At 43.8% G+C, this 14446-nt stretch overlaps 1 protein-coding gene across 1 annotated transcript in view; it reads left to right on the plus strand.

Annotated features, from left to right (window-relative positions):
• Positions 1 to 3796: 3796 nt before the first annotated feature.
• The window catches only part of amph (amphiphysin), a 289286-nt gene continuing 278636 nt past the window's right edge, over positions 3797 to 14446 (plus strand). Inside the window, exon 1 of the mRNA XM_041189423.1 lies at positions 3797 to 3868. Within this exon, the coding sequence (XP_041045357.1) occupies positions 3797 to 3868 (72 nt within the window). The remainder of the gene's footprint in view (positions 3869 to 14446) is intronic.

Here is a 14446-nt window from a genome sequence, read left to right on the forward strand (position 1 = left end):
ACACTCTGTGCCTGTGCAATAAAGTTTCAGGAGACACACGCCCATCATTACATAATGGCCTAACCTGCACCTACAGAACAAATGAAGCATACTGAGGCCAATAGCACAAAATAAAATCTCACTTAATTGTGCATGTGAAATATAGCTGAAATGAACGTTAACCGGTGTTGTTTAGCACACCATTAAAACAGTTAAAGCAAAATGGGGGAACAAAATATCACCCGTGATAAGCCCATCTTGTACTTAAGGTGCTTTACATATATGTTTGTGGGTGCTATGTCTTGGTGCTCCCCACTTGCTGGCACCGGCATTGGAGGCAGCCTGCTGACTCTGCTGCCTTGTTGGCCTTGATGACCTTGGCGATCGTCCTTTGGCCTGTGGAGATTGTGAAGGCCCCATCTGGCGGGGGAGCGGCCAGTGCCATGGCTGGCATCTCCCCAGTTACCGCAGCCTCATCAGATGCCACAGTCACTGGCGGAGGGGTGGAGGAGCTGCTGGCATCATCCGGAGCACCCTGAGAGAAGCCTGCCGAGACAACAGGCAGCTCATGCGCTAACGTGAGGTCACTTTGGACCTCCCTGCTCACCAATGATGGATGGGCACCTAGCTAGGATACTGGGTGCCCAATACATCTCACACATGGACACTGACCAACTGAAGTAATTGCCTGTGTGTGGGCTTGCAGGTCCCAGTGCATCCCCAAGGACTCCTGATTATGTCACTGGAGCAGTCTCTCCATGAGAGTTGTCACTCTCTCCATGGAGGAGGCATTGCCTCGGCCATGAGGGTCAGCCCAGTGTTCATGCTCTGCAGGGACTCCTCCCAAATGGAGACCATGGCACACATTCCCTCATGCATCTCTGCCAGATCCTCCTGCACACGCTGCTGGACATCCAGCCTCTGCTGCCTAATGGACAACTCCAGAGGCTCATCATCAGCCTTCGACTGAGCACTGTCCTGGTCTCCAACAGTTCTCCGACTGTCGGCACCCTGGGTACTCTCTGCCTCCACCTACACCTCAAGACAGTGTGAAGTGCCCTCACCAATGTGCACTGAGATACTAGATGGCGATCTTATACACACTGATGTGCTGGTATCTGCACCCTTGCCTGGTTGACAGAGAGGGTGTGATGCAGGTGCGTGCTGAGCATGGTGGTCCTCCGAGGTCAGGGGTAGGCCTTCAGGGTCCTCAGTGTGAACGCCTGATGGTGAACCTAAAAGGAAGAAGAAGGACATGTCATTAGTGAGAGTCATCACACTGGCAGTGTGCATACCAGGCACCCCGGTGAGACAATGGAGATCTACATCATAGTGCCCTCATCTTTCGATTATCAGTGGGGATTCTAGGTTCGAGGCTCACTATCAATGAAGCGACTACAGTAGAATAGTTGCAATAACTGACGTTCTTACCTCAGTGCACTGCACTCTTACCTTTGTCTGACACCCCAACCTCACCGGGGCCGGCTGACCGAGGTGCATGCCGCCTCTCGAGCTCCAGTGCTAATAATGGGTGAGGATGAGGAGGTGTGGGGGATCCCCTGCCAGTCTGCAACCCCTCAATATTGTTATGCAATGTCTTCTCCTGAAAGGATGGAGAAGCATCGATTAGTCCACTTTCTACCTGCAGTGGCATTGCAGCCTGGCCAATTCCAGCTAGGACCACCTCATAGGGCTCAGCCGATTCATGGCTCTGGAGCCGCAAGGCACTCAGTCCAAGCAGCCAGGGCTCACCCACTTGGCCAGCTCAGGCATCATTGACAATTGACACTCAGACTCTAACACCCCTGAGCTTCACGGGGGGATGGGCAGCTCTTAACTGCTCTGCAAAGTGACCCATGCCAACACAGTGCTCACCCTTCTTGATTGCAGCAGACCATTGAAGCGCTTCTGGCACTGCACCCATGTGCACCTTACCACATCGTGGCTGCTCACCCTTGGATGCCACCTCCTCCCAGGCCTTTTTGGTGAGGTGCAGGGGCCTCATCCTCCCGTTTCTGGGGACAAGGGTTTCTCTCCTGGCTGCCACCTCCTCTAGGAGGGCTGCAAGGCACTCAGCAGTGTAATGCAGGGCCAACTGCCCCACCGACCTGCCCTCCCACCTGCCATGTCCAACCGCGCGGGAATCCATCGAGAGTTCAGTGTTCTTCCATGGCAGCCTTCCAGGGGCCGCCAGGTTGCCATTGGACCCGGCAGACATCATGCCCCCTCCCCTGCCCGCCCCTTCTCACAGATTCCCCAGGTGCCTTTCACGCTGCCTGGGCCTTAATTGGCCTGCCAGCGTGAAATCGCAGTTCATTCCCAATCGTAGGCAGCAGTCGCCTTCCCAACTGTCCCTGCCCGCCCCTGCTGAGCCCGCCCGCCAAGGGCAAAATTCTGTCCATGGTTTACTTTGGCAAGATCATGTGTAGACCGCTCCAGGAGGGAGGAACCAACGTAAGCCATTCATTTTGATGGAGGTGGGGAACTTCAACTAGCTAAATGTGCAACCTTGAGATTTGACTTGGGGGAAAAACGCAGAGTTACGGTAATGAAAGAACAACAATTGTGGACATAAGATAAATTTCTGTCTATTTTAACAAATTAAGTTCAACTAACACCTTCCAGACGAAGTTCGACTTTAATCCATCATCACGTTTCTTTTCTGCCTTTAAGGTTTGACCAACCTTAAGCAGACAGTGAACACTGATGAACTTCCTGCGACACATATAACCCCTTCTGAACTGAATCACACTGTTGAGACACAGGCTCAGGATTTGGAATCGCGGTTAGATCAATGGGTCCATATCCCTTTTGCAACTGGAAAATGACTCCTTCATTTTTCTGCTTGTGCTACTTTTATGGGAAATAGAAACTCATGTAATTAATGATGTTACGCAAAATGTAATCGACAAGATTACTTTGCCGAAAGAATAGCACAAGCAGAAAAATGAAGGAGTCATTTTCCAGTTGCAAAAGGGATATGGACCCATTGATCTAACCGCGATTCCAAATCCTGAGCCTGTGTCTCAACAGTGTGATTAAGTCGCAGGAAGTTCAACTTTCCAAAAAAAAGTTCCAGTTAGCAATAACTAAGCATATAAATAAATTACAGGTACAGGATAGAAATCACCAGTAACCTACTTCTAAATGCAATACTACAGATGGGATGGTGTGCACATTTATGCCAGGTGTTAAATTCGGCACGATGATCCGCGGTCCTGAATCATCAATGCATCCTTTTCACAAATAAAGAACTATAGAGTGCGTCTGCCATTGAAATGCAAGAAAACCGCCTTAAATTATGTGAATATCTCGCGAGACTTAAGAAATCAGTAAGAGTAAAGTAATTTGTTCCGATGGGCATATTTCCCCTTATTTGTGTCGTTGCCCATATGTATAGACACAATTGTGCACACGTGCGCTTGCAAATGTTTGTGTCTGTGTGTATATTGTTGCGTTCATAGTTCTATATCTATACCGGTTTATATGTATGTGTAGGATTTCGTGTGCATTCAACTGATTATTTAAAGACATTGGTAATGTTTCCATATTGTTCCGTTTATATGCTTTTGTAATGCTTGCGCATTTCTACTGAGCTTAGGCACGTGAATTTAGCACAATTAATTAGACTTAGCTATTATTTATGTGGGTAAATTTGTATGCATAAATGCACATGTAGAGCGTTTTGCCTGCGTGTGTGTATTTGCATACGTGTATGTGTATATGTGCTGGCTTGGTTGAGGTTCCTTTAAGAGTCGGATCCGTGGCTGCCTGCTCCAGTACAACCCAGGGATTGGGACACACGCACAGATCAGCCATGGCGGACAACATCAAAACAGGAGTCTTCGCTAAAAACGTTCAGAAACGGCTGAACAGGGCCCAAGAAAAGGTAAGGAGCTGAGAAGAACCTCCTCCTCCTCCCTGCCACGGCTTCCTTCGTTTCATTTCGGGAAAACTGCTTTTGTTCCCAGGGTTTTTTTTTTGCTTCCCCGCTGCTGCAGAGCGGAAAGGTTCAGCACCGAGAGGCGGACAGCGACCAGCGGAGAGCCAGGAGACACAGGGAGAACAGCAAAGGAGGAGCGGGGAGGCGGGAAGAGGATACGGAGGGCAAAGGGGGAGAGGGGGTAGAAAAGTATGATAGAAGGAGGGGAAAGGGAGGGAGAAGAGGAGGGGGAGGGACTGGCTCACGACCTGATCTGGCTCGGTGCAGAGCAGAAAAGGGCTGGGATTTGCTGCTGCCTGTCGGCCGGGTTTACCATGGGGACGTGTGGAATCCGATCTCTTGTTGCCATCACAAGAGACCGAGCAGATGGGATTAGGGAGAGCAGGCTCGGTTCGGCTCCAGATTCTTCAGATCAGTGGGGAAGACCGATCCGATTGAATTGAGAGCAGAGTGCGGTAGGTTAACCCCGAACCCGCCTTCTTGTACCCACAAGGTCAGGAGCAGGTTAGTATTAAAATCCCCTTAAAAATAAACCAGGAATAAAGTCAAACACTGCTGGGGAATAGAAAGAGCCCAGCGAGAGCACGCTGTACATCTGGCTCTCCACAACATTTCTGGTGTGTTTTAGGATAATCGACCTGCTGCCCAGCATCCCGAGAGGTTGATTTGACTTTCCCTCGGATTCCTTGCCAAATTGGCTGGAGCTGGGAATATTTGAATGTCGAATTTGTTGGGCCTGGGCATCAAATATTCCCAGCGCCTTCCAAGCTTTCGATTTAAAATCTGTTTGTAAAAGCTCCCTCAGCAGCTGGGCAATGTATGCGTGGAAAGAGTTAACCCGGCCTTTCTTGACGTCCCAATCAGCAATTGAGAAATTGGAGAGAGATGGGTTCAGTGCTTTGGTGCTCATCCCCGCCCCCACATGGTTTTTATAAGAGGATTTCCTTTCCTTTAATATCTCCACACACTCAACCGCACTAATCCCCAGGCGAATTTTGTTCTCTTCACTTCACTGGCACAAAAAGGCTTGTTTTTTTTTAGCAGGTTTGCCCATGACCAAGTGAATGAAATTAAAAGCCTTCATTTCATTTGAAATTAATAGTGACGAGAACATCTGGTTTGCATCCTGCAGTCAGTGGGAGTGTTGGTTTCATTGGTGTGAGCTGGCTGACTGGCACTGATTCATAGAGAGAGAGGGAAATCTTTGACCTTTTCCATCGTTATTGATTGGGTCAAGGCAGTAATGTACGCTTAAAGTCACCTCTTTTATTCAGAGAGTTATCAATTTCTGCTGACATTAAATTTAAAAATGTTGTTTCTGCCAATGCTGGTTAGGAAATCTTCATCAATACATTAATTATAACTTGACTTGACAGTGTGACTTTATGAGAAATTAAAACAAATTCAGAATTATTCTGTACGTTTTTTTTACAGTGGGGAATTTAAAGATGGCTATTAATACATTTGTGATTCTTAATTTATTCAGTGCCACATCGAAGGTGAGACAGTGCTGTTCAATTAACTGCAGCATTTAGTACATTTCTTAACTTGGTAGTTGAGTCATTCCTTACACAGGATCAAACACTTTTCATGGGATTATAAATTATCGAGGGGATTTAATTGTACTCATTTGAAGTAAGATGGTGCCATCAAGCTGTTTTAATTTACTGCTGGATGTGCAATGCAAATTGCCTGTAAAGGTCACCTTCTAAGTGGCCCACTGGAACCATTAGATGGAGATTTTTCACCATGTGCGAAAAATTAATTAATAAGTATTATATATATATGTCCAAATGGCTTTGACTCTGACCTATCATGTTCATTCTGATTTGATTTCCATAAAAATATGGATATAGGATGTAACAGTAACTATTATGTTGACTTTAGTAGGACCTTTGAAGTTACAGATCCCGAATGTCTATCTTCCTATCTATCTAAAAATCTTATACATACAAAGTTATGAAGATTTGTTATACAAAATATTAATTTATAATGTCATCAGCTGGACATATGCAAACATTGAACTTGAAAAAAAACACTTTTTGCTAAGCAAACGACACTTGCTTACAGCAGCTACTATGGTTCATTTGTGAAGGACACAAGCTGCTTTTTATGGTGATGGAGAGTCTATGGCGCTCGCAGAGAGAGGTCACATGGTCCAGCTCTTGGGTGAAAAGATGCTGGACTTTGAATAGTCAGACGACTGCCATAGGGGCAACAACCTTACCCCATTCCTCCATCCTCTCAAACCTCTCTCATCAAAGCTGAGCTGTTTGTGATTTGTAAAACCCAGCAGAAGATCTCATTGCTGCAAACTTAAGAGTTCTTAAAGGAGAATTCTGAATCAACCAGCCATGACTGCAGAATGATTGCTGCACCGTGGAAAGGGATGCTTCAGCTGTAAACAAGCTATTACACAAACTAGCTTTAGCAAAAATACAGCTGGAACGGAAGAGGTTGGAGCTAGAATTTCAGGAGAGAGAAAAGGAAAGAGCAGGAATGGGAAGTAGAAAGAGAATTTCAATTAAAACAGCTTGAAATAAGAGGGAGACTATTCCTGGACCCAGAGAAAGGAGGGTCCTGCCCCAGCTCAGGGCCAACTGTATTGCAGTGTAAATTTGTCTAAGCAATCCCAAAACCTGAGGAGCTGTAGAGGGTTTTTTTAAATTTCATTTTAGAAAAGAGCATAACAAATGAAATGGCCTGCAGAAAGCTTGACGCTGCTAACGCAAAACAGGTTAACTGGCAAAGCCCACGAGGTTTATGCCATGTTTTCTGCGGAGACCTCTGCATATTATGAGATATGAAAAAGGCTAATCCTCAGCACAGATGAGTTAGTGCCTGAAGCTTACAGAAAAACATTTCAAAGTCTCTGAAAACAGCCTGAAGAAACTCACAGAAAGTTTGAAAGGGTCAAGCAATTTGTCTTTGACTACTGGATGCGAGCACTTAAATCAGAGGCCACCTATGAAAGCCTCAGAGAGGTAATTCTCCTTGGAGAATTTAAAAAGCTCACTCCCTATCTCTGTAAGAGGTAGAGAGTGGAGAACCAAAAAGTTTCAAAAGCTAGTCAAAGTAGACATGTCCCCTACAAAAATAAGAGTGGTACTGCCAAATCTGGACTCCCCTGGTTGTCTAGAGGAATACAGGGGAAGATTAAACAGAAAAAGAAAGCATACGATAGGCACAAAGAACTAAGCTCTGCAGATAGCCTAGATGAATATAGGAAGTGCAGGGACAAAGTAAAAAAAGAAATAAGGAAATCAAAGAGAAGGCATGAAAAAAGATTAGCAAGTAAAGTTAAAGATAACTCAAAGATGTTTTACCAATACATTAATGCTAAAAGGTTAGTGAAGGAAAAAGTGGGACCTATCAGAGATGAAGATGGAAACTTGTGTGATGCAGAGGCTGTGGGAAGGGTTTTGAATGAATATTTTGTCTCCATGTTTACAAAGGGAGGGGAGGATGTAGATATAGTAGTCCAGGAGGAACACTGCAAGCTATTGGATGGGATAGTCATAAAGAGAGAGGAAGTACTCGAAGGGTTGAAATCCTTGAAAGTTGATAAGTCACCAGGGCCAGATGGATTGTTTCCAATGTTGCTGAAGGAAGTCAGGGAGGAGATAGCAGATGCTCTGAGGATGATTTTCCAATCTTCACTAGGTACAGGGGAGGTACCAGAGGACTGGAGAAATGCAAATGTAGTTCCATTGTTTAAAAAGGGATCAAAGGAAATGCCAAACAATTATAGGCCAGTTAGTCTTACATCAGTGGTGAGCAAATTAGTAGAATCAATCCTGAGAGATAGGATTAACTGTCATGTGGAAAGGCATGGACTAGTCAGGGATGGTCAGCATGGATTTGTTAAAGGAAGGTCTTGCCTCACAAATTTGACTGAATTCTTTGAGGAAGTGACAAGAAGGGTTGATGAAGGCAGTGCAGTGGATGTTGTGTACATGGATTTAGCAAGGCATTTGACAAGGTCCCACATGGCAGATTGGTTAGGAAAGTAAAAGCCCATGGGATTCAGGGTAATGTGGCAAACTGGATAAAATGTTGGCTTTGTAACAGGAAACAAAGGGTAATGGTCGATGGATGCCCTTGCGAATGGAAAGTTGTCTTAAGTGGTGTTCCACAGGGGGAGAGTACATACCCATACCTTTATATTGGGTGCACCTGGAGTGCAACCTAATATCTGGGCTGGTAACCATGGGGATTGTCCATAGTTTACCTGTGGACGGGGCGAATTGTTTCTCAGAAATGACTTGGTTGGGCAAAGGTGGTGGCCTTCCCATTCGTCTCAGAGTTGTCTCAGTGAAGTCAAGGAGACAGAGCAATTACTTGAAAAGGTTCCTGGCATTTTCTCTGCCTGTGTAGTGGCTCAGTCAATGGCCAAACAAACCCTATTATCAGAGGCTAAGTTGGCATCACAGATGGATGACTCTGCTGCCTGACTATCTGAAAGTTTTTTTCAGAGATTTGGATGACCCGAAAGAAGTGTTAAGCAGATCTTCCCTGGTTGAGGAGCAGCAAGCTGACTGGAGTTTAAAAAAATTAGCACAATCTGCCCAAACTGAAGCTGAAGCAGAGGGAGTTCCAGAGTGCTACTATTTAAAAAATGCAGTGCTGTTGAGACCCCTGTCACAGATCTGCAGATGAAGAGTGGATGGTGATCCACCAAATAGTGGTGCCACCCAGGTACCATGGGGACGCATTGAGGATAGCCCACAAAATCCCAATGGCTGCGCATGTGGGTATCCGGAAGACCCAAGCTCACCTAAACCAGCATTTTTACTGTCTATGCCTCCACAAGGATCTGTTACAGTTCTGTAAAATGTGCCACATGTGCCAGATTTTGGGAAAGCCCCAAACCATAATAAAGCTGATTCCCATAGCAGCTTTTGGGGAACTATTCAGCAGGGTGCTGGTAGATTATGTGGGACACCTGTCGAAAAAGAAAGGGAGTGCCACCAGTATGTCCTCACTATTTTGGGTGTGGCTACCCAGTTCCCAGAAGCCATCATTTCTGCCAAGGTGGTGGTGGAAAAGTTAACCCAGTTCTTCACCTGATAAGGATTACCAGCTGAGACCCAGTTGGATCAGGGTACCCATGTTATGTCCAGAATTTTCCAGCAAGTCATGGGTTTAACCTGGCTAAAGTCCTCAGCTTACTACAAGGGACTTTAGAACAGTACCATTAGACCCTCAAGAGGGCGATCAGGGCAGACTGCCAAGAGTACCTCCATGATGGACAAAACGCTGGGGATTTCTCCAGTTTAACACCCATGATTCACCCAGTGAGTCTAATGGCTTTAGTCCCTATTGACACAAAGTAAGAGGTCCTCTGAAACTAATCAAGGAAGGGTTATTAAAGCAAAGGGATGAATCTTCAAAGCTCAGCTTTTGATTTGAAAAACCCACCAGAAGATCTCATTGCTGCAAATTTAGAGTTCTTAAAGGAGAACTCTGAATCAACCAGCAATGACTGCAGACAGACTGCCCACTGTGGAAAGGGACCCTTCAGTTGTAAACAAGCTGCTGGACAATCTGTGAATATTTTTTCTGGCTTTACTTGTTCCTTGGCCAGATCTTTTTAGGTTTGATACTCTGCAAAGTTTTTTTTTTTGCATGCTTGGTTGCAGGGTTGGGGTTTGATGGATTGTGTGTGTGTTGTTTCTGCGTTAGTGGGTAGGTGGACATATTTGTATATTTTAAACCTTTTATTACATCTTTACCTGAGTGAGTTTAGCAATAAAACAAACTCTTTTTTTAATGGGATGTGGGTGTTGCTGGCTAGGCCAGCATTTATTGCCCATACCTAAATTTCCCTTTTTTCAGAGGGCATTTAAGAGTCAATCACAATGCTCTGGGTCTGGAGTCACATGTAGGCCAGACCAGCAGACTTCCTTCCCTAAAGGACATTAGTGAACCAGACAGCTTTTTATAACAATGATTTTATGGTCATCATGAAACTTTTAATTCCACATTTTTGTTGAATTCAAACTTCACCACCTGCTCTGGTAGGATTTGAACCCAAGTCTCCAGAGGATTACCCTAGTAGCCCAGTGGTAATACCACTATGCCACCGCCTTGTTAACTTAAGGAAACTGGCTGGCTTACTTCTTGAACTGAGCTATACACAGTTAAATATATATCAAACTGGCAATATCACCCCCCTTTTAAATTTAAATATATATGTAAAACAACTTTAAGAACATGTAGGCAATAGCACCCACCACCTTATAATTCCAGGATTCCTAGAGATAATGGATTCTCAACATTGCCTTTGTTAAAACCGTAGATTTTAACTGATGAGTTTCAAGTAAATATATTCTTCAGTGAAGAATAATTCCTTGTATATCTGTTCCCATCTCCTGGGGATTCCCTGAACATGTAATATGAGGTATAACATGACAGCATAGTCACTGTTAAAACTATCACAAAGGAAAATTTGGCCAGAGCAATATGAGCAATAATGTCTTGCTCAGAGACTATTTTATCTCTAGTAGTTTATTTATATTCTTACTACACATCATAGGATTCTTAGAAAATGAGCACTTTTCTCAGGGCTTTGCTTTTCATCCACTGGTAACTGAAAATATGCTTGGTTGAGTTCTATTTCCTTCAGATTATTACAATACCAGACATTCATTGTGCTCCCAAGCACGATGAGAGACAATTAAACACAAAGTTACAGAACAAAATGTCATAATATAAAAGCAAAATACTGCAGTTGCTGGAAATCTGAAATAAAAACAAAATGCTGGGAAAACTCAGCAGGCCTGACAGCATCTGTGGAGAGATTATTAGAGTTAATATTTTGAGTCTGTAGGACTCTTCTTCAAAGCTAAAGAGAAGTAGAAATGTGATGAAATTTATACTGTTTAAGGGGGGTGGAGCAGGTGAAGCTGGATAGAAGGTCAGTGATAGGTGGGGCTGAGGAGAGATTGACAAAGATGTCGTGGACACAAGACAGAGGGATTGTTAATGATAGTGGTAAAGGCTAAAGAAGGTGCTGATAGTGGCATAAAGGTAAGAAAGCAGAATGTGAATAGCAGAAGATGGTTAGCACTCTGTGAAAGAACAACATGAACAAGTAATAGATGACCCTTTGGGGATGGGGTGGGGGGAGGGGGTGGTATTTGGGGAAAAAATATAGAAAAAGGGATTAAAAGGGAATAAAGCAATGAATAAATTAATATAAATAAAAAACAAAAGTGAGTAAATAAAAAATAAAAACAAATTTTTTAAAAGGGGATTAAAAAAGGCATGAAAATAGAGGAGAGAGTTCATGGTCTGAAATTGTTGAACTCAATGTTAAGTTCAGAAGGCTGTAAAGTGCCTACTCGGAAGATGAGGTGCTGTTCCTCCAGTTTGAGTTGGGCTTCACTAGAACATTGCAGCAGATCAAGGATGGACGTGTGGGCATGAGAGCAGGATGGTGTTTGAAATGGCCAACTAACGACCAGCCAACATGAAACACACGCTGCAGTGCTGCTGGGGTGGGGGCAGGAGGAGCTTGAGCTTGGAAGTTTGTGCATGCGCGTGGGTGCGCTCAGTAAAAGCTCCCTTAGGCACGGAGCTGCTTCAGGGAGCTGAAGATTTTTAATAATAAAAATTAAAGAAAATAAAAATGTTAAAAGCATGTCCCCATTCATATGACTTTGTCACATGAGCAGGGACATGTTAGAGATGAGTTTGAAAAGTTTAAATTTTTTTTTTGAACACTAGTTGAAACCTCATCCTGCCCGTGAATGAGGCTTCACCAAAAATGCAAAGGCTGCTTGGCCTTTTCGCCCACCCGCCAACCGAATGGTTGGTTGGGCAGTGAAAAATTTCAATCAGTTAGTTCACTAAGGGCCTTAATAGGCTGCTTAATATTCAGCGGGTGCGCTGCTGACTCCCACACGCGTCCACTGACCGCAATATAGTGCAAGTGCGTGATAATGCCGGAACGCTCAACCGACGTCATCATGCACTATTTTATGACAAAAATTCTGCCCAAAGCTTTTATAATCTTAATTCACTATAGTTCCATCCACAAATATTCCTACTTTCAACGTGTAGTGACTGAACATAGACTGATCTCAACTAAAGGCTGCATTATCATTTTAATCTTATGAATTATAATCTTATAACATGAAAAATATAAATTTTGTTAATATTTTCCAATCAAAATGTACTTCTAATCTTTAAGTTTAAATTGAGTTGTAAAATAAGTTATTAAATGATGTGCAAATTGTACATTGGCAGTCAAAAGGTCATGCACTGATGTCTTGAGACTTGAACGGATAAGAGACTTGAATGCATAACCTAAGCATGATGCTTCAGTCTGGTACTGAGGGCATGCTGCACTGTTGGAAGTGGTATCTTTCAGATGAGCTATTAAATTGAGGCTCTCTCAGATAGACATAAAAAAATCCTATGATACTATTTCAAAGAAGCACAGGGAAGTTCTGCCTGGCACTGGTCATTATTTTTACCCCCCAATCATCATCACTAATACATGTTATCTGGTCATTATCACATTGCTTTTGTGGGACCTTGCTGTGCATAAACTAGCAGCTGCATTTCCTCTATTACAACACTTCAAAAATATTTCATTGCACGGAAAGTTCTTTGGTATGTCCTGAGGTCATGAAACTCTTTCTTTTATCTTGTTGATACATGTGATTTGGCTGAACAAAATCTCATCCTTTATTCAAACCCATCCATGGCCTTGACCCTCCCTATTTCTGTAAACTTCTCCAGCCCTACAACCCTTTGAGAACTCTGCTTTCATCCAATTCTGGCATCTTTTGCATCCCTGATTTCCTTCACCCCACTGCCTTTGGTTATCTAGACCCTAAGCTCTGAAATTCCATTGCTAAACTTTCCTGCCTCTATTTTCTCATTTAAGATGCTCCTTAAAACTTACTTCTTTGATTATGTTCTGATGAAGAGTCATACGGACTCGAAACGTTAACTGTATTCCTCTCCGCAGCTGCTGTCAGACCTGCTGAGTTTTTCCAGATATTTTTGTTTTTGTTTCAGATTTCCAGCATCTGCAGTATTTTGCTTTTTTCTTTGATTATGTTTTTGGGTACCTGTTCCTAATATCTCCTTTTGTGGGCTTGTGCCCAAATTTGTCCCATAGCATTCCTATGAAATGCTTTGGGACATTTTCTTATGCTAAAGGCCCTATATAATACACATTGTTGTTTCTTCCATTTTGGCATAGAATCATTGATGTTTACTGCAGAGAAAGCCATTTGGTCCATACCGTCTGAACTGACTTTTTGTGAAAGTAATCTAAATCTACTGCTATTGTCCCACTCTCTCTGCTGCTCTCTATCTCCTCTGCTGCAAAGACCTAATGCAGTTTGCTAGCTGTGGCTATGACCCAGTCAGAAGTTTGTGGGTTCAAGTACCACTCCAGAGACTTGAGTGCTGGCAAAGCAGCATTTGTTGGCCTTGAGAAGGTGGTGGTGAGCAAGCTTCTTGAACCACTGCAATCCTTCTGACAGTGTTGTTAGGGAGATCCAGGGTTTTAGGATTATGCAAATATCCCCACTTCAGTGAGTCCAATTAGACAGCTGTGTTTTCATCTGGTGATTCACAGTTTACAAGTGAGCTTGACTGATACTGGTAGCAGGGACAGCTTTTTTCTTTACCCTTCCACTGGCAAGGCCAGCTCAAATTGCCCTTGAAGAGCTGCCTTTTTGAACCGCTGCAGTGCACGAGTTGTAGGTAGGACGGAAGTTCCAGGATTTTGACCCAGCCACAGTGAAGGAACAGTGATATATTTCCAAGTCAGGATGATGAGTAGCTTGGAGGGGAACTTGCAGATGGTGGTGTTCCCATGCCTTCTGCTGCCCTTGTCCTTCTAGTTGGTAGAGGTTGTGGGTTTGTGAATAGCTGTCAAAGGAGGTTTGGAGGAATGCTGCAATGCATCTGGTATATGGAACATATTGCTGCCAATTGCGCTGGTGGTGGAGGGAATGAATGTTTAAGGAGGTGGGTGGGTTGCTGAACAAACGGGCCATTTTGTCCTGGATGGTGCAGAGCTTCTTGAGTGCTGTGAGAGCTGCACTCATCCAGGCAAGTGGAGAGCATTCCATCACAATCCTGACTTGTGCCTTGTAGAGGTGGACAGGTTTTGGGGAGAAAAGGTTGAGTTACTCTTCATAAAAGGAAGGCACTATGTAAATACAAGTCATTCTTTTTCCTCATACGTATGTTACGTTAATTTCTACTGTCCTCTACCATCTTGTTTGTTACATTCTGACCAATACGTTGCTAGTACAGGCTCTTTTGCAGATGTATTTAAATACTATTACTTTGTGTCATATCTCTATATAACCCTCTTCAGTTATTTTATAGTAACCTCCATGCCTTGCCGTTATGCTTTTCTTTAAAATATGTGTGTTTTAGATCTCCTATTGGGCCCTCAGAGTTGAGGAGACAGTGTTGATGCTGTCAATTGCCACATTTCACATCCGTTTGTACGCCTTGAGGCTACCTTTCCATTGCCAAATATGTATT

Source organism: Carcharodon carcharias, chromosome 6 (assembly GCF_017639515.1).
Source record: "Carcharodon carcharias isolate sCarCar2 chromosome 6, sCarCar2.pri, whole genome shotgun sequence".
Classification (NCBI taxonomy): domain Eukaryota; kingdom Metazoa; phylum Chordata; class Chondrichthyes; order Lamniformes; family Lamnidae; genus Carcharodon; species Carcharodon carcharias.